This window comes from Haliotis asinina, unplaced genomic scaffold (genome assembly GCF_037392515.1).
Source record: "Haliotis asinina isolate JCU_RB_2024 unplaced genomic scaffold, JCU_Hal_asi_v2 scaffold_64, whole genome shotgun sequence".
NCBI lineage: Eukaryota > Metazoa > Mollusca > Gastropoda > Lepetellida > Haliotidae > Haliotis > Haliotis asinina.
The window spans coordinates 49069-71098 of record NW_027133931.1 but is presented as its reverse complement, the minus strand read 5'-3'; the positions used below and the strand labels follow the sequence as shown (position 1 = coordinate 71098).

Below are 22030 nucleotides of genomic sequence, written 5' to 3'. Positions count from 1 at the left end.
CTCTTCATAAAACCACCGCTTGTGACTTCGATATTTCTTTTAGTATATCGGCAGAGATAGCGGGGATAGTGAGCCATTGTATGTGAAAACTACACAATTTCAGGAATGTGTGGTACAGATTTTGAGGCTTGGATACTAGGTAGTTTGTTGATTTCAGCAAAATTACGCACACAGAAAGTACTGTCGTCAATAATACATTCCAAATATATTAATTATGTTATCGAGAATGTTATCTTGTAATGAATTCTGTTACTGAACAATGGTACATAATGCATTTTCAGAGGGCTGCGTCTTACAAGTTCGCCGATTTCAAGGTTAAATAGATTGGCAGTTCTGGCTGCATGCTCTGGTTTCGATTTCATGAATTTTTCAAGCCCTCAGTTTATCGAAGTGTTTGTCAAAAGTCAGGAAGATTTTATTGGAATACGGGTCGAGTTTTCTCATGAGGACATTGCTAGGCTTGCTGTTGCCCCTCCTCCAAATGAACAAGCAGAATATATGTACCCGGTATCGCTAGAACATGAAGCAATATTGCCAAACCTTTTTATCGGCTTTGACGGAGACACATATCTCTCTGAATATTACACCATTCAAGATATGAGCTGTCCAAATAGACATTATTTGCGGGTTGACTCATCACTGCTCATGTGTCTTGATCTTATTTCCGAGGAATATGGTGATAAAGTAGAAATTGTAAAAGGTTCTGGGTATCGTACACAGTCCGTAAATATGTTGAATTTTGACATAAGGCATGAGGAGGAAATGTATAGATTCCAAACAGGTCAGGCTGTTGAGTTGAGGCCACCTCGATATCGACATTATTCTGAATTAGTGTATTTGGCTAAGATGTTGTTCAGGTGCTGCACGCCATTTCTTAGACAGGAGATGAGGGGTTTGGGTGTAGGGTGTCACCAAGATCGACTGTATGTGGACATTAGACCTCTTCAAGTTGGCAATGAACTGAACTACATCACACTATGGAATACCGGGAACGCTACCTTCTGCAGACAGATATTGGACATACAAGAGGAGTTACTTCAGGGTGAGATACTTCACATGTGTCATGTATTGGTCCTGTGATAGAGGCAACTTTACACCAAACAGAGGCCCTAAAATGAACCGAAGTGTTACGAACAGCTGATGTCATAGCTGATTTTTAGTGGCCCGTTTATGTAATTTTCGTATGTAGTTTCCTCTTTACATCAAGTGGAATGTTTTTACGATAGTCTTGACCAAGTATTCTTCACTGACGTTTTATATTTTTAAATAGCAGATTGATATATCTTCATGTTGCATAATTAATATTTTTAAGCAATCATTTTTTTAAGGTGGCCCTGTTATTCACCCTTTTGACAGAGGGATCTGCAATATCCATCCTCTAGGTGGTTCGAAACAATACCTCACCTTCCAGTTTCATCAAAATGGGTATGTAAGTCGGAATAATTTCATGTCATTGTGGAAGCGGGCGGTGTAGTCGCCTAGTGGGTAAGGCTTTCGCTCGCTGAGTGGTACGGTGAATTGTGTCACCCTAGACGACTGGAACAATCTCTGTGTAAAGAGTAATTGTTTTGAGATGAGTCAGTACAACCTTGATGGGACTACCATTTAAAGGTAGTTCAGGGTCCTTATGCGGCACAGTCCGTTTGACCGATGAATTGCAAATATTATCATTGTACAAATTGCCGCATAAATATAAATACTGCACGTGCTTATCATTTACTAATACCCAACAGCTTTCTGATATTTTCCGAACTCCATCAAAAACGTTGTTTAAGAAACTATCATCATTGAAAACACAAACGTTGTTATCTGTCGCGGCGAGGTGAAACCGCAGAAACGGAACAGCCAGTCGTGCACGGGATACACATGCCTGATGAAAAATGAAGTTGAATGCTGAACGTGAAACAGTGTATTGATTAAAGTGTAGGATTTTTTTCTGCGTTGAAGCCGAAAGGGACAAACCATTTTATGCCATTAGGAAATTTCGTAAGCGGGTATCAAAAGCTTTAGGAGTATCAGCAAAGGTACTGACAAATGTTTTGGAACACAAACATTGTGAGGGTGATGCGAATCAGGTAGGGCAAAATCACACAAATTGAAACATTTGGACAACTTTCAAATGAACCTTGTAAGGCAGTCTATCAACAAGCTCTATTCTGAAAACATGTCTCTGAAAATTTGAAAAAGGCATTTGAATCAAGAACACAACCTCAGAGTAGCGAAGTACACACTCTGGCAACTGGTACTCGTTATAAGAAAATTTCGGGGGAGAAGAGGTTAGCACTCTATGAACGCCCTGATATCGTTCGCTTGAGAAATAATTTTCTCTGGGTAATAAAGAAGAGGAAAGGTTCTAGCCAGTGTACTTGGACGAGGCCTGGGTCAATGCCTCGCACACTGCCAGCAGTCAGTGGGTACCCGGCGTTGGTGATAAGGGGTCACTTAGAAAGCTGCCTCGAGGGAAAGGAGAAACGCTAATCATTCTCCATGCTGGTCGCAAAGGCTTTCTCCCAGGCTGCGACTTGGTATTCAGGGCAAAGTCCACAGATAATAGAGACTACCATTCCGAGATATATGGTGCGGCGTTCCTCGATTGGGTTACCAGGCACCAGCTCTACCAGAGAAGTCCTTTATCATAATGAAAAACGCCCCATATCACAGCTTGCAGGACCGCGACAGTAAAACCCCGACATCAGTCGAAAAGGTGATATGATATCATGGCTCGACAAATTTCAGATCGCACAGCCTTCAGTGAGTGAGTGAATTGATATTTAACGTCACATCGGTAATATTTCAGCCATATCGTGACGAGAACATATCACTATTTGGACAAGACAGTGAGTGAGTGAGTTTAGTTTTACGTCGAACTCAGCAATATTCCAGCTATGTGGTGGCAGTCTGTAATTGATCGAGTTTGGACCAGAGAATCCAGTGATCAACAACACGAGCATCGATCTGCGCAATTGGGAACCGATGACATGTGTCAACCAAGTCAGCGAGCCTGACCACCCAATCCCGTTAGTCGCATCTTACGACAAGTATAGTCGTCTTTTATGGCAAGCATTGGTTGCTGAAGGCCTATTCTACCCCGGGACCTTGGTTGTTACGTTTCTGCGGTTTCACCCCGCCCCGACAGGTAACTTTTGCGTTTTCAATGATGATAGTTTCTTAAACAACTTTTTTCGATGGAGTCCGGCAAATTTTCAAATATGAGAAAACTGTTGGTTATTAGTAAATGACTGCAGCGTTTAAGTCAAACGGTATTTAGAAGCTCTATCTTTAGTGTGTTAAATGATATTTGAATGTTTCCTCAGACTCTGCACCACGACTGAGCAGCCAGCATTCTGCAATCAAACCTTACCATTCCGCAAGGAGGAAGCTAGAAAGTTGCAGGAGCGGATGACTTCAGCTGCTGGGTTTGGTCGTCTACCCAGAGCGGATCTCAATCCAGACATACAGAAATGTGTTGTTGAGTTATGCGGGGGATGTCCGGCGACAGGTAACATGTTTTAAAACAAAAGGTACAAACCACAAAGCTATGCTGTGTATTCGATACTAATGATAGGGTATACGTCATAGCTCGGTTACCATAATCGAGAGAATGGGTTGACATAAAATAATAGTTTGAATATTCCATTTAGAAAGTGGTAATCCCCAAATTAACATGTGTTAAAGTAATAGTAGTAGCTTTCTACTCATAATCGATTTCTCTTTTGCAGAAATGATGTGAAAGTCGTACCTACATGTACGTGTTGTTCTTTTCAACATGTTTCCTGTGATATGAATGACATATATTTTTTGTGGTTTTACATTCACAGGTTTTCACAAACCTGTCTTGTTTCCAAGAAGTACAGCTCCTTGAGTAGTTTGTATTTTAAAACTAAATATTTGACACATGCATGTCTTCCAGGTTCGCTGTGGGATGAGAAAGTGAAAGCGTGTTCAGCGGTTGTGGACAAGTTCATCAATCGAGCAACCAGAGCATTCCCTGATCTGACAGACCGGGCAACCTTCTTTGACACCGAGACGGCAGAGTCCAGCGTCCACTCCCTCGCCTGCCATGATGGCAACATCTGTGTTGAAAACATTCAGCTCTACTCTCTGTTAAGTGAGATTTCCTTTAATGCAAATGTGTGTTTATGTATGCTAAAAGGATGAGATAAACAATGTTAATAGTCATACGGGGTGGATGTCGAAGCGGTTGTGATAAAGTCTTGTGGATAAATATTGACATCATATGTGATGCCACATGCTGTTTGTGTGAGCATAGTTTTTGTTGTTTCATCTGGAAACTCAATCAGGATTCATGGAAACAATTTCCTTAAATAAATCAATATTCAATAATAAGAATTCAATGATTTATGCCTTAAAATTCTTCTCCGCAGAAACATTGTTGCATAAAAGATTTATATATCATTAGCTAGTATGTGATATCACTTGGTTCCAGTGCCGTTGATGTCGTCACGTTATCCAGCAAATCCTTCAGAGAGTATTGAGGTTTTGATGTTCAGCTCCGAGAAGAATCCGATGCCACTGATGGAATTGGTGGAGCAGGAAATGGCCTACAGAGCTGTGGGTAGGGTTCGAATCTTCATAGATCACCAGGAAGATGTGAAGAGCTTGAAAGGAATTCTGAAGGTAATCACGATGTAATTCTAACGTTCCATGTTCCAGATTGGCGGCAATTATAGGTCATGACCAAAGTGGCAAAGTACATATAAATATAATATGAGCTTCGCTAAAGGTTTCCTGTCGGTATAGCAGGAATTGCATTTTTGGCGTCAAGGTTTCACATAAGGAACAACAATCCTTGAAGAAAGTTAGCGTCACGTTAAATTGTCATTTTTGCCAAATATAGACTTATAGGGTGGTTGCAGTTTGTGAAATGTTATGCTACCCATTGATCACTTTATCTCGCTCCAGACTAAGTAGCTTAAAGAGCGGAAAAGCAGCTGGTCCCGATAACATTATAATCGAAATGGTCAAATGTTCTCAAGCCGTGTTAATGCCCTTCATCCATAAGTGTTTTAATACTGTATTCGAAAGTGGTTCGTTTCCCGAAAGTTGGTCTCGTTCAGTCATTATACCTATACATAAAAAAGGGACTCAAGACAATCCAGATAATTACAGAGGCATATCTTTAATGAGTGTTATTGGGAAAATATTTACAACTGTTTTAAACAAAAGAATTTCAAACTGGTCAAATATGAGAAACTTAATTCCTGAATGCCAGGCGGCTTTTAGAAAACAATATTCAGCCATTGATCATATCTTTACATTATATGCGATAATACAAAAATGTCTGTCGCGTAATAAAAACAAACTCTATGTAGCATTTGTTGACTTTAAGAAAGCCTTTGACTCTGTGGATCGTTCTAAATTATGGTACTGCTTACGAAAATCTGGTTTACAGGGGAAAATGTACACTATTTTAAAATCTATGTACTTGAATATAAAATCATGTGTTCGTTGTGGTGATGATGTCACCGATTTTTTTTACTGCCCCATGGGAGTTCGGCAAGGGTGTATTTTAAGTCCAATATTGTTCTCCTTCTTCATAAGCGAACTGTATTATGATATTTCTAATTCAGGCAAACATGGTGTGCAAATGGTTCCAGATATTATTGAAATTTTTATCCTCCTTTTTGCCGATGATGTAATTTTAGTGTCAGATACTATTGTTGGTCTACAAAACCAACTGAATATTTTGGAATGTTATACAAATGAATGGAAATTATCTGTAAATTTTGAAAAAACAAACATAGTTATCTTTAGAAGAGGGGGCCCTGTGGCCTCTAAAGAAAAATGGTTTTTGAATGGCAAACCTCTATCTGTTGTTAACCACTATACCTATCTCGGACTAGTGTTTTCTCATACCATGAACTTTAAAAAGAGTGTTATAGATTTGAAATCACGTGCTAAGAAGGCTCTGATTAACGTTATGTCAGTCTCCCAAAATATTGGAATTTTAACCCCGAAAATATATTTTAAATTGTTTGATGCACAAATTCAACCGATTATGCTCTATGGTTCTGAAATTTGGGGATTTCAACGTTATGAATGCCTGGAGAAACTGCACCTTTTAGCATGCAAAAGATTTTTAAATGTAGCGCAAGCAACACCATCTTGTATGGTTTATGGAGAATGCAGTAGATATCCGATCTATATAAATTCTCAAATCAGATGTCTAAAATATTGGTTAAAGATTCTTGGAATGCATGAACAAAGAATCCCAAAACTAGCTTATAATATGCTTGTATTTTTAGACGCTAGGGGTAAGACAACATGGGCTTCCTATATTAGAAATCTCTTGTTTTCTCATGGCTTTGGATTTGTTTGGCTAAATCAAACAGTTGGTAATATCAGTCTATTTCTTAAACAATTTCGAGATCAATCTGTAAATATGTATTATCAAGAATGGCATTTCTGTCTAGACAACAGTTCGAGATATCAGTTGTATAGATCTTTTAAGAGCTTAATCCAACCAGAATTATATCTGTCTGTATTGAGATCTAGAAATATCAGACGTATATTTGTTAATTTTCGATTGGGCCTATTAGACTTATCAGTCAATAAGGGCAGACGACTTTCAATAGAGAGACATTTAAGGTTATGTCCATTATGTAACTCGGCCATAGAAGACGAAATCCACTTCGCTTTTGTGTGTCCACATTACACTGATTTAAGAAAAAAATATATCCCAAATAACTACCTGTTGAAATATCCATCAACTGCATTTACTTCCATTCTGTCCTCCAAAAATGAAAATGTAATACGTAATCTTGCCCTCTATGTGAAACATGCTGTTAACCTTAGAAGCAATATTTTATCTGCACTGTAAGTTCTTCCGTGAAATGTCTGTAACATGTGCTAACAATGTACTTGTATTACTTGTATATGGGCCGGAGGCCTTAAGTACAATAAATATCTTTGTCTTGTCTTGACTCGATTATTAACAGACATATAGCTGGAATATTGCTGAGTGTAAAACTAAACTCACTCGCTAAAATTTATAAAAAGCTAAGGCCTTGGGATCTGCCCTGCTGCCGATTACTCCATAAGAGCAGCGTTCCTCTGGTGATCCAGGATGTCCTAGAAAGTAGATTCAACCACCATGTATAGTGTTGTTTTTCTCATGCTGCACAGTCATTTGGACGATTTCTCACGTGTGTTTCTTTCGAAGGTTCTCATGGTCTACAACAAGAACGTATCTGAAGTCCAGTTCCATGTCTATGATGACCTTGACATTGATTTGATAAAGGCTGACGTGCAGCGTAACCTGGACGTGTGGGCAGGCCATACCTGTTCCGATCACAGCAGATTCGCAATATCACCTTTCACATTTCACCAACTGAGTCACACCCGGAGGAAAAGAAGTCTTGAAAGGAGTCAACACAGGAATGAGGCTCGACAGAAAATATTCGACTGGGAGATGGAGTGGATGATGAAGCTTCTGTAGTCCTTGAATACAGTTTGATTGATAATTGCAGTCATATAAATCAAGGAAAGAGAACAATCTGTAAAATAGAAGGGCACGGGTGCGTTTACTTGTATTTGTGCTTTACATCAATCAAAGGTTACTTGTTGTATGGACTTACTTAAATTGACTTTGTTTTTTTCTGTTCTTGGTTGGACAACACATCTTATTTAAATATAGATGAAGTGCAACAACCAGAGATTCATCAACATTAGAACTGATTATGTGTGTTACAGACAAAATTGTATTTACCCACGGGAAAAGTAGCAGTGCTCTGATCTAAAGCCTAATAAAAACTTGTTTTCTGGCTAATTTCAGCACCTTGTTATCTGTTTTACAACAAAGAGGCAATTAATATACATTTTATATATACGTACAGTAGAATGAGTTGTAAGTATAGTAGAAAAGTGTATGTTACGAGTGAAAGAAAAGACGTGGAGTGGCTTCTGTTGGAACTACAAGTGGCAGCGCTGGCACACAGTAATGGGCCCCATCATTAAAATCAGACTCACTCAGGACTCATGAGGTTCAAATTCATTACTTACATCGATAATCAAAGTTATGTCATCTTTCAGACTTAGTCTAGTTATTAAGAGTAGACATTCTGTGGCAGGTTTGAGTCAAACGCACTCGAATGAACTTTCTATTGATGTGTACAATGGGGTACGAGTGAGATCACGCTCTGCCACAACGGTAATGATTATTTCATTCAGGATTAGACATTAAGATTAAAGTACATCCTGGCAGAATCACCACAATTGGGGAACAATAGTTGGTTACGTAACTGGCTCGTAAACGTACGAAGGTTTGGGATGGGCACTTGATTATCGTCTGAGATAGCTAAGGATTGAAATGAGCTGATAATGTTCTGCTCAGGAAAGCTCGTTGTCTTCGAAGCATACCTCAACGAATATAGCCGTCTAACCCTCTTAGCCAAACGGCTATTAGGTACCGGACTGAACACAATAAAAGTATTAGAATTTACTCTTTACTGACAAATTGTAATATCCAATATAATGTGTTATATCCATCAATAGCCAGGTCCCTGCCAATGATTGAATTACCCACCTGAATTTGAAATCAAGTCAACAAGCGAGACCGTCTCAACTATGTATATATAGTCGCTGAATACTTCAGAACAAATTGGCGACGTTTCCTTGACGATTGCTTCGTGTTATGGCCCTTTGGAGATGAAAAGTTAACTTTGTTTCATAACATCCTAAATAACTTGAGCAAACATTTACATGTTACCATGGACTCAAATTACTCTGAAATTCCATTTTTAGACACCATGGTAAAACTATGTGGATGTGACCTAGAAACAGATATATATTATAAACCTACAGATACTAAACAATATCTACATTTGTCATCTTGCCGTCCTAGTCATATAAAGAGAAGCATTCTCAACATTTGTATACAGTTGTATTGTGACGTCAAGACAAAAGTGACGTCACTACAGTCTGTTTAACTGAAATCACTTCTCCCTGAAGATGCACGATTGAAACATGTAGGAGAAGATCCGTGTTATGTTATTATTTCGGAAATTACTTCTGCATGCATAAAGATTCTGAGTGACATTAAGCTCACAATGTTGTACGACAAAGGAAATAATTCCAAATTCTCCATAGTCAACTTATTCATTTCGAATAATATTGCAGCAGGTCCAACATTCGATGTTCACATTTTTTGAGGGACACGGTAACAAGCTTCAAACCCAAACAGATCTTCCCAAAGGTTGTATGATACAAACGTGGAGGTCATATAAAAAACTGATTACATATTTTTGAATAAAAAGATGTCCAGCGCAATTCCACGTACCATCAGGTCCCAACTGTCTTCAAGTGTACTACTGACTACCTTTCATGGCCAATATAACTGGTGGGTCAGGATGCTCTCCGCCTTTCACTAACACCTGGTATCATCATTAAATGAGAGTGATTAATGACAATTACCCTATGTCGCTAAGCTAATCACTGGCTTGCCTGGTTCGGACCGTCTTCATTTAGCGGTGAACGCTTCATTTTCAAAAGGGTTCCAATGGTCATTTAAGAAGGGGGTGGGAGGAGGTGCGCACCCCTCTGGATCCGCCTATGAATGCTGTGGTCCGAATTGTATAGTGGACTTGTAGCAGTGATTCCTTATGGATGTGGGAAGGTTTCAGTCGTTTCCGACCATATCACGGAATCTGAACATTGGAGTATGGGAGGCTGATAACACAGGTTATTGTAGAAAGGGATAACATTTCTTCACATATGTTTAGTGTAATCTAAACTGGGAAAGCTACTTTCTGCAAATATCCACCGCAAAAGTTTCCATTCAGTTCATACAATATCGATATTGTAACTTCTGAATGGCGACGATATTGCCAACGTGACTTAACATCTTAACTCAATGTTTTGTCGAGCTAGCTGATGCCTCTGATATGTTTGTCGACGATGTTGCCGGCCCCTCGATATATCTCTTGAAAGTGTCAATCAGGTAATGGCACCCAAGGCATTCACACACATACACTCAAAACAATATCTCTCTCTCTCTCTCTCTCTCTCTCTCTCTCACACACACACACGCATACATACATACATACGTACATACATACATACATACATACATACATACATACATACATACATACATACATACATACATACATACATACATACATACATACATACGCACAGAGATGGTAAGATGGTTAAATTATTTATTTAAATTATTATTTCGTTGCTGAGTTATGTGTGATGTACACGATACACTGACAGTGCCACAATCAGTTTCATTAGGCTGCACCGCCGCTCCAAAGTCACAAGAATAAAAATTCGAATTTCTCAGTTCAATATTGTGTATGGCTGCCCGCGCATTCAACCTTCAAGTGCTTGACTTAGGGCTTATAGTCGGGCATATATTATTTTGGGGTGAAGTTTGGCGTCTTTAACAGAAGAGTGTGTTTTGAAACATTGGTCAACACCGACCAAGGGCGACCTTGCCAGTTAATCTTAGAAAGCATGGTATAAAACATAATCGATGTGTCGTCCTCTTCAGCGTCGTGATAAAGGAGTACAGTGATATATGGAATGTTTACATTGTGAATTTTAGTCGACGTGATCGACTGAGTAAAATATGTGTGACTTGCCTTAAGTAGGTAAATGTTTTACTTATTAGTTAATGCGACCTTAACTCCAAACGTGACTACAAAAACATGTGACCCTCTAGAGGGACAGAACATGGGGTTTGCTGATACGTTTGAACAGACAGAAGAGCACCTGCTGGAACCTGGATGTTTGTCCTTGTCTTTGCCTATGCATACTGTGATATAGGTGATCACTTTGGAGTATATGGAATGGAGTAGCGTGTGTGTAATTAACCTCCCATATCGCTGTGGCACAATGTCATTGTCAGTTATTCCATCATTGTTAGTTATAGAAGTATTTTATGCTGATTGATTATCCTATCGTCGATACATTAATCGAATTCACTTCAAAGGGGAAGATTAACCTCATGAACTGTCGGCTAGGGATACAGATAGATAGTGACATTTTGCAAATTCTGATTTCTATACCCCCTCACAAGATTTCAGAAATCAGACTTTCGCTGATGGACTGAATACATCATGTATTTGAGCATACACCAAGGCGCCTGTTCTCTGTGACATCATAGGTAGGTTGGGGTGGCCTTACAGTTAGCGTTTGCTCATCACATAAAGTGCTTGGGGTTGACTCCACACATCGGTACAGTGTACGGGGTCTGCTTCTAGCGTCCACCTCTAATATCACTGAACTATAAAAAGGTTATGAAGCTCCCAAAACTTGCAGCCAGGCCACAGTGCTTGTAAATGTTACATGTAAATCTTGCTAGCCCTGACCAAACCTCACACAAGTTTTCATATGCATGTGCACGTTTAATGTTTAAGCCGAATGTCGGGCAGGTGAATGTGAGAATCTGGCAGTCCATGGAAAACAGCCCATAGCGAGCGGTCGGGCAGCCACGTATTTCGAACACCGCTATAAATGCCATCTAACACATGACACCCATTCCAGTGTCTAGTATGCATATGAACTCTCAGACAACAACTAGAAATGCGTTTTTGAGATATACACTCAGCTCTCAATTGGCCAGTTGCTCTCTCGACGAAACCCAACCAACCAAAGATAATATAAGTTTGGGAAAAACTGTTCTTTAGAAGGCCGTCTGTCCAGTCCGTTATCATTGCCAGTCTACATAGTCGCTGAAAAACACCCTCGGTTTTATCAGATGTTACCAAAACGGACATCATCAAATGAAATTGACATATCCAAGTCAAGGGACTGATAAATTCCGCTACCTCGAATGGCAGCACTACCTGGAATGTTTAGCGACGTATTCATCAGACCAACCACGTGGGATACCGTCAGTGTTGTGGACCCGTGAAGATCCGGGTTGGAATTAGTCTTCCGTAACCAATGGTTGTCGCAAGAAGCAGCAAACGGGACCGGGTGGACGGGCTCGCTGACTTGGTTGAAACAATCACGTCATCGTATACCAGTTACGTAGTTCGATGCTCACTTTGTTGATCACTGGATTGTCTGGTCCAGTTATGTATACACCAGTCCCATATAGCTGAGTGCGGCGTTACACAAACTTGTAGATTCCTCTACATCATTGCGTGAACTCTTGCTTATTGTTGCTCAGATACACGTGGTGTGTGGCGTACAAGACGGACAGGTAGACAGGCCTCTCTACGTACAGACTGTGTGAACGTACCTTAGATCCCTTCATGTCACAGAGCTCATTTAATGCATCAAGTGCTCTCTTCACATTGCCTCTTACAATGTATCTACAGTACATCAAGATTTTGTTCTCAGTTCTTTCAACACTAACCAAGTCTCGGTTAACTGATGATTTCTTCACCATATGTCTGAAATGTTGATGATGTGACGCTAAATGTTGTAACGTACTCACTCACTTAACTGAGGAGCCCATGTTATCGATTTCTTGATACGTCTGAATTTGGATTGCCTGAGTACTACATGTCGATAACCATCGTATGCACTTGTCATAACGGGTTTTTTTTCTAAATGTCCTTGAAATAAGTCCCATATTTGTTTCTGAAACTCACAGCAAATTACATGATTAGCTGCTGATCCGGTGGGCATTTCGCCTAGTCGTCATTTGAGTGCACTGTGATTTATCTGTATTATGTTATTTGAACAGGCTAGCTCCGGGAAGGTATAAAATAATGTATCGATTGAAATATTTTGATAAATGCCCCGGAGTTGTACTTCGAACTCTACGTATTATTTACTCTTCACGTTGTAATTTCTTAATGGACAGGTTTACGAACAAACTGACAACACCCATGCTGTTATAAAAAGTGATATGTTTGCCCTGTCCATTGAACAAGACTGAGTCTATAAGCTTATAAGGAGTCACGGATGCTTGTTATTATATCATACCCTTCGGGATAAATGGTTAAACGTCGCGTGTGATCCAGAACAGAAATACCACAGATGTTTTACCATGTATATCCCGATCATAAGAAAACAGAAACACATGCGGTATTGTACTCCAATGATAAAATCAAGTGGGTTATCACTCCAACACTAGTGAGAGAAATCGTCTTCAAAAATCGATTGACATGTTTATCACTGTGGACATTAGATTGTTTTTTAGATCTTGAGAGTATCGTCAAAGAACGGGTTTTGCTGATAAACTGTTTAAGGTCGAATCGCGGTCATCTGTCATGACTGGGTCGATAAGGACGGGGTAAGGGAGGACTGTGCGATGTAACATATACACAGTTGCAGGCGAACGACATGCTAAAGATATGGTATAATTATCTTAACATACATCTATAATATTCATGCATATGTTCAATTAGCAATCTGGGCCTCCTTTCACAAACTACTAAGACGATCTTGAGTCTCTAAGGTAACCTTAGCGCAATGTTAAAGTATGGGAGTTAAGGCTAGCCTTAGTTTAGGTTGCTTCGTGAAAGGAGCTACTGGTCTTTAGTCTGTGTGGTGTACCGTGGGCAGTGGTTCTCACCCCTCAATAAGTCATGTCCACTGTTGGTGCTAACGTGCATTGTCGTTGAAAAAAGTACAGAAAAACAACCGCAATGATACATAAAGACCTGTTCAGACAAAAGAGAACAACTAAATGAAATTAATGAGAGAGTGAGCGAATTCATATTTAACGTCACATCGGCAATGCTTCAGCCATATCGTGACTTGAACATTTAACACTAAAACAGAATATATGTACACTACAACACTGTCAAAGATGGACAGCAAAAATACTAGATATAACTATAAAACTAGCATAAAAAACTAAAACACTGTAATTAAAGAAGTCAATGCATTATAAAACACGGCCTATAGATCGCCAACAACTAAAGGTAGATCACCATACTAGGGACCGCAGGGACTTACAGTACCTTTGCTACATGCATGGACCGTAAGTGAATTTACACCATCACTTCAACCGCTAGCGAGTGTGCGAAAGCTAGCCAAAATTAGAATAACAAGAAAACTACGATTGAAAAGTTACCTTAAGACTTAAATTTACATCGAATGTTTTGGGACATACGTACCCTCTCAGGAGAACAATGATTTTCCGATACTTCAACCCCCTTTGGGGGTACAGACACTAACAATTCTAGTTACTAATCTAAACTACCAATTATTAAAATACATCTATCTACAGAACATATTTGTCAAAATTCAACAATGAAATCAATCTCCTTAAAAAACACTAATTAAATTAGCACTAACTGTGTTAAAAAGGTCCTTAACTGGTTTTACAGTAAAATACTTATCCCTTATGATGGAGAATTCAACACAGTCAAGCAGGATATGCTATGCATGACCGTGACTCTTTCATCACAAGGGATACAAAACGGAGGATTCTCTCCTTTCAATAGCTATGCATGAGTTTATGTTGTATGGCCAATACGACATCGTCGTAAAATAACCTCTTCAAATCTGGACTGACAAGAAGGTGTATCCAATGTACGGTTTTAATTCATGTCATGTATTTATACCTACTTGGGTGTCCAACTTCTTCTGCATCAGACCACGGATGTAAGTTCTAATGCTAGCTTTGTAATCGGAGTATGAAATAAGAAGTGGTGTCTCAAATGTGTTGAGTGCTGCCATGGCAGCAAGATCGGCCATTGCGTTACCAGAAATGCCTACGTGACTGGTTAACCAACAAAAGACGATGTCGTACTGGTCAGTAGCAAGATCATTATACAATTCAGTGATTTCAATTAAAAGTGGATGTTTGCAAGAAATATTTTTTTATAGCCTGAAGGCAAGAAAGAGAATCTAAAAATATAATATATTGCTCATAATTAGGGTGTCTTTGAATATATTTAAGAGTCGTAAATGTGGCGTTTGCTTGTGTAGTAAATATAGAGCTGTTATCTGGTATTTTAGTAGACATTGTCCTGGATCCAATGACAATGGCACAAGCCACTGCGCCACCGTCCTTGGAGAAAGGATTTGTAATTGCAATATTTAGTTTTCAATAGACGATATTCTTGTATATATTGTAATCCATTAGTTTCTGACTTTTTAAATGTAGTTAATATTAGGTCACCTTGTGGCCTAACCAACTGCCATGGGAAAGAAGACGGGAAGGAGATATATTTTCCAGCTCAATGCCGGCAGCAAAAGTAAATGGTTTAATTCGGTGCCCGAGAGGCGGAGCAAGAGACGATTTCTTGTTGTAAAAATCCTCATGAAGGGGATTGAACACACAATTATACGCAGGGTTTAATTCATTAGAGTATAAATTGGTAAATAAATATATTGTAAAGACAATTTTATACGGCGTTGTGTAAGAGATGGTTCATCAGCCACAACGTACAGACCGTCACCAGGTGAGGTTCTAAAACACCCAAGACAAAGCTTTATACCTTCGTGGTGAAAGGTTTTCAGGAGCGTCTGTGTTTATCCATGTCAAGTCTGTCTGACAGACAGGTGACAAAGTAATGACGGGAGAAGTATTTTCTTTGCTGGTTATTTCTGATGGTTTCCTGGCGATGGAGACATATGTTTCACTAGTATCACTTGACTGTGTCAACGTTTTGGCATCACCAAAAGTGAAATTATTAGTGAATTTAATTCTGTTGATCTCCATCTGCTTTTTCCAAATGGGGCAATCCTTAGAAAAGGCTGACTGATGTCCATGGCAGTTGGCACATTTTTTTGAGCTACTTTCACAATCTTCTGTTACATGAGTATTCTCAGCACAGTGAGCACATGTAGCGGACAATGTGCAAGTGTTCACACCATGTCCAAACTTCTGGCATTTGAAACATCTCAGAGGATTAGGCATGCATACATCCACATTAACATTGTAGTAACCTGCCCTGATTGATTTGGGCGGCTTCGGTGCAGAAACAGGTATGTGTTAGTTGGAACACTCTCATTGTTTCCCGGGTTGAAAATCTTTTTACATACATCACATCTTGATCCTTCATGTCTGATACAATGTTAATCTAAGTCATCAGCAAACGATCTCGGTCTCGCACAATACCTTAACTGGTGTGCAGAGTTCTATGTGCGGAGATCTTAACTGGAACTCCATAAAAAGGTTTCGGTGGTCAGCAGGTTAGTTGATTGGTGTTTTCTATTACATTCAAGTAATAAAGATCCTGCACGCAAGCGTTTCACATCTTTAATGTCTCCTGCTATTCCGTGGTTACCCTTAGATATCGCAAACAGATTCAGTTTTAAGGGAGTATTATCAAGAGTCTCAAGGATCAGAAAACAAGGCCAGCAGTGAATGGATTTGGAGGGTCGCTGTTCATCATCATCATTATCGAGTTGACGTTTCGTTTTTTTTGTTTGGATGTTGGTATTCCATGGTAAGTTAGTATGGATTCGTCATCCGAGCTCCCCAATAATATTTTTCTAAGGACACGAGACAATGATGCGAGCATGTCTAAAGCAAAAGTTTTTCTCAGTTCCCGTTACAACTATGATATGTATACTGTCAGATACAGACACACGCACATATGGCGGACTAAGGTTACTATAATATATTTCAAATAAGCTTGCCTTCTTAAAAAAATACAGTTCGCATAGCTCATTTTGTATTAATTACAATTTTGACCATGATGTATGATCATGTAAACTTTAATATATGGATGTTTATGTTTCTGTGCATACAATGTACTTCACAAGGCAGGAATGTATTTACATTGTAGAGTATATTACTATACAATCTGGCAGAGGAGGTGTTTAATGTTGTTTTCAGTTGAACACAACTTCACAGATGGCCCAGTGTGTATTATCACAACATCTTTGTGCAGTCTGCATATCCATACCTAAAGAAAATACAATTTGTCACCATTAATGAGTGTTGAGTCAGTGAACGTTACTGTTTAGATATGTTGCACAAGCATGTGGAAACAATTTTCAGGGACGTTCTCATATTTGAAGCAATTTATCAATTATCATCTCAGTAACATCGTTTCATCTGGTTCATAAGAACTGTTAAAGTGACTATGACTATGGGAATGTATGCAGGCAAAACCATCCATCCGAAAGGAAATCTCAAGTGTTGTTGAAATCTGATTGGACCTTGTCTAAATGTCTAAATGATAACAGCCTTACTGCTATTTGCTGCTTGAACTCTGCGATAAGCCCCTCACATGATAACATTCATTGTGTTGTTTGCCCAAGACAGACACATGTATGATAGCACACAGTGAACATGTACACATAGACACACAGACGCTACATTAATGGTGCTAACTGTACTGGTTAAACACTGTCTGGGTGATTCAGACATTTGTCGAAAATGTCGACATTTTTGTTGATATTGCTCATATTTGGTATCGACCCTGCGCGTGGAACATGTGTAGCGGACTGTGACTGGAGTGTGGGTGAGTGGGGAGAGTGCAGTAGGTCATGTGGTGGGGGGTACCAAACCAGGAACAGAAGACGTTGCTGTAATGACGAGTCCACGGAAGCATGCCAGGAACGATGTCAGAGCAGGTCGATGGACGATGTCCCTGAAACCAACAGAACGTGCAACATGTTCTGCTTCAATGGAGGGACGTTTGATGAAGACGCCGGTCAGTGTAGATGCAGACAGGGATGGACAAGCGCATGCTGCCAAGAGGGTGAGTGTTTTCTTTAAAATGTTTAAGGAAAGTTTTAACTAAAGATCGTGTGGTCAAGTTTGTTTGTTTGGGTATTTACTGCTGCAGTACATAAATAATGGAGTCCGGATCAAGCAATGCAGTGATGGACGTCATAACCATTGATCGTGTCGATTGAATACCATGGTATGTATCTATAAACTCAGTGAGTCCGAATATATGATCCCATTAGTTTCATATCAAGCATAGGTTGCTGCAGAGCAATTCTTATGCGAATCTGAAGTTGATAATCAGTGAGTGAGTGAGAATTGCTTAACGCCACAATAGCAATCAGATATTTCCAAAATTGGAAATATCTGATTGAACACCGGGGCAAACAGGGGGTAAACCACTTGGCGGATGAAAGGAGGTTTGGGCGCATATAGGCCTCTTAAGGACCAAGGTTGAACCTCAGGCGTGCAAATGCAAGCGCCAGTTATTCGATTCTTTCTTCGAGCGACATTTTGAAAACTTCAGTTGCTTGAATGAACAGAGTCAGACATGAGTACTCTATCACGGCCATCCCTTGGTCCGACTCGAGCACAGGTCCGGAAACGACGGCAAACATCAGAAACCAGCGGGCAAGAGACAGACTGGGTCTAGCAGTACCCAATCTATAGTATCTATTGGACTCGGTATCAACATAGCCAAGAATTGCAGAAACACGGAAAATTGGAAGAAAACGCTCGTCTTTTTAGCAAGAGCTGTGTTTTTGTATTTGCCAGATCCACAGATCCGTGTACTAGTACTGTCAGTGGTACACACTGTTTGCAGTACCCTCAAATATATAGGTCATGATTGTTGGGCGGATTTATTGAGAAAGGATTGCCATTAGGAAATTGAACATATACTGGTTTCTATGTCTGTAGCAAGAAATTGATTTGGAAATTGGCTGAATTTTGTTATTTCGTTATCAAAAGCTATCATGACCAGAAAGTACTAAAAGAAAAATACCCACACACATGCATTGATGACAAAGTCCTAAATACATGTATTTTTCGACCGATTGCTGAGGTTTACTTGAAATTCAGTTAAAGAGTTTGAAATATACAAACCGGGCATCATCACGAACGCCCTAATATATTTCATCCCAGTCATGTAGCTGTCAGTGATGATCTGGTATGCCAAAACGCAGCACGCATGCATGTGACGCACATTGGCCATTCTCATATATAGAAGGCAGTGTCTCTGCTTGTCGCTTAGTGGTATACAACGTGTGAACATAGTATCAGCCAAACGTGTTGATATGGCAAGGAGAAGACTTTCATTGGGACAGGGATGGCAGACTGGGTATGCATAAAGCTGTTGTGTCATATAAGGCCATCGGATGTCAGGTTGTGGAGCTGAAGCAGGAATGGACCAGTTGGATAATGCTGACAGTTTTGATGATGCAGGCTTTTGGGGAGACTTAAAGTTTCTTTTGGAGAGAATTCATCTGTGCCGTTTACGATGATTTCAATGCGTTCGTCAAATGGTACATTTGTGAACAGGTGGATCACATCATGACGGATACATATGCCTGTTTGGGCAATGTCAAGTATCTTAATGCTGCATCGATACATTTGGGATGAACGGTTTCCCGGTTTTTTCAAGTGGTGAGAGGTGGGCTGGAAACTGGACTTTATCGTGTAGTGGATCGTATCCCTGCTGCGGACTAGAAGATGGACGTTCAGGGGTATTTCACAGGACGACATGGTCTGAGGGGTGATGAGTTTTTGTGGCGCATCCAAAGGAACATACTGTCTACGTTTTGCTGGTTTCCTGTAATCGGTTATTCAGTTTTACATTAGATTACTGCCCCTATAGAAGGATAACCCATTTCTGTTCATAACACAGCTCTGAAACATGGTTGTGCATAAAGAAGATCCCGGTGTATGCTTATTTTAATACAGTGATAACATTGTCAGCCAGTTGGTTGCTCGTCACCCTGAAGACCCAAAATAGAGTACCCTCATAGTTATGGGTTTTTTGGCCTGTTGTGATGTTACTGGCATATAACACTTCATGGAACTGGCTACGAGTCATGCGTTGTAGAGTAATATGGCCAACCTGTTTGACATTATAGGAGATGCCGTCATTACATTTGTGTGGGGCATATGGGCCACAGATTGCTTGTTCATAAGTACACTTCATCATTTTGAAGGGTAAAGTTAACCTTCATACGTTGAGGAGAACATGGTCAAACTGACGCATGAGTGACAATCATTATGTCCAGTGGTCATATGTCCACATGTTTTTTTTTGTGTCTTTGCAATTGTTTGTGACTGGTGTAACGCTGTAGGGCAGGTTATGCTCATCTTTTCTGGAACACTTGTTTATACGATAGTGCCTTACAAACTCATGCACATGACATTCTACGAATCACACAATCAACACTGTTGTGGGTAGATATTTCTCAATTATATGGAACGGGTTTTCTTTTATATGTATATTATTAAACATAGATACTTTTTCTCAGCCTAAAAGTAACGTTACACCAATATGTTAAAAGAGGCAACAAACCTGTCCACTTATACACAGAAATATTTCCGAAAAGAATAGTCACGTGTACAATCAAGTTCATTTATTAATGAATCACTATAAAATCACGATGCTACATTGCCTCACCAGTGGTTCCAGTCATAAACACACGCAGAGGCAAGTTACATGCTCACCCGAGCAAAATCGGTAACGTATGGATGCCTACCTCTTGTCTAAATATTTTCAACTCCAATTTTCCGCTGATGCTATCAGCCGTAGTAAGACCGAGTACACAATTTTCTCAGTAAGCTTCAGATGACATTTGCGTAGTATTTTTACAAACTGTTCCGAACCCGGATGTGTAACGATGTATAACTTTTCTTCTGCGTCTTTTAGCAAATGGAGTAGTGTACAACCTTGAAAAAATCATATGTTTTGACAGAACTGAATTCAGGACTTGAAAATGATACTTAATGCCAGATGACCATTATCTATTTATCTCCATAAATAACACTTCCAAAGTTGTGTCACAAACATTGGTTATATTTACCCAGTGTGTGTGCGACTGTTTACCTCATCACCAAAGGCAACTGTCTTGTAAGCAAACAAATAAATCAATTCACTTTACTTTTGGAGCTCTTAAAAACTTCTTGAATACGACTGGATTAAGATTAAATTGCGTTTTATCTATTTCGCTCTTGCGTTTGCAGTGCATGCCTTTAGTTGCACGAGAATGTATTTGCTGTTAGATCAAAGTTATCGATCGGTTAAGGTTAACGCCCCATTCCGCACTGTTTAGGTGTTGAAAGAATTTAGATTTAATATGAGGTCGAAACCACAAATAACTTTAGTGAGTTCATTTGATATGTTAAGCTCATCAAAACATTGTTGTTTGATAATATTATCTGCCTCCTTTGTACCTCTCTCTCTTCTCTCATTTATGGACTTATATGCAACATAATTTCTTGCGGCTAGGTTTGGGCTATTGCGTGATGTTGAAACGGTGGGCAGAGTTCCTTCACACTTTTATAGACAACATACAACAACTCAGAATGAAACTAGATGGACAGGTTAACTGGCCATCGGATACATTCAAACGAGATCATTCCCTCGGTAATTTAGTATCCAGCACGTAATTACAGGCTATCCATCGTTGTTTCAGTTTCTACGTCCTATGCATTCAGTTGCATCTCCACAAGCCGAACATACCAGGAACTTCCTCAGGTAACTGAATACTTTCTTGCTCTCTAAGTCAATTTTTTTTTGTCAACAACTAAGAAAACAGATCTTCCATAAAAAAAGGTTTGCGTGTATAATCAGGAACAGAATCAAAAGTTAATTAACGTTTGTCTTCATGGCCAATGCGTTGACAGTATATAATACGGTGATTCATGCATATGCCAAATCTCTTTTGACCAGTACATTACTCTCGTTACAGGTAGCAGATGGGCCAGAGTTTCGTTCTCTCAATAAGGCCTACGTTGTCAAAGCACAGATGTCAAATGAACGTCTCACCAAAGACAAATATGTGCCTCTGGACACAAATGTAAGTAGTATATAGATTTGCCATATAGTCCTACATGACCAAGGTGATCCCTGGACTAGTAAACCTAAAGTAGTATCATTTCCTGTTGTCTTCACAGATAGTTATCAGATTATGCTCACATCACGTCCACAGTGTAGACGGCTGTACGATCGACCAAACATCAACATTGCTGAACCTATTTGATAATGGCTCGGTAATCTACAAGGAGAAGTATCTTGGATATGTGAGCCATGTCCTCCTCGAGGTAAGGCTTTCATTGGAATTCACAGGTGTAGATCATGTGGCATCATCATCTTTATTTAACACTTGGTAATACGATGATGCCCAAATTGCCAGTGTTTATTGCTTCTGTATTACATTGACAGGTTCCCCAGGGAAAAAGAGTAGTTGAATACGACTGGATCCCTGAATT

General features: G+C 39.6%; 2 protein-coding genes across 2 annotated transcripts in view; one reads left to right on the top strand and one right to left on the bottom strand.

Moving 5' to 3' along the window:
- The first annotated feature begins 526 nt into the window (after positions 1-526).
- On the top strand, positions 527-7786 carry LOC137270373 (uncharacterized). The gene is made up of 6 exons (XM_067803941.1): positions 527-1042; positions 1329-1425; positions 3315-3499; positions 3911-4108; positions 4448-4638; positions 7184-7786. The coding sequence occupies exons 1-6, from the start codon at positions 598-600 to the stop codon at positions 7457-7459; spliced, it is 1392 nt and encodes a 463-aa protein (XP_067660042.1). The 5' UTR covers positions 527-597; the 3' UTR covers positions 7460-7786.
- A 14007-nt stretch (positions 7787-21793) lies between these two features.
- The window catches only part of LOC137270377 (uncharacterized), a 27176-nt gene continuing 26939 nt past the window's right edge, over positions 21794-22030 (bottom strand). The window contains exon 10 of the mRNA XM_067803945.1: positions 21794-21816. Within this exon, the coding sequence (XP_067660046.1) occupies positions 21794-21816 (23 nt within the window). The remainder of the gene's footprint in view (positions 21817-22030) is intronic.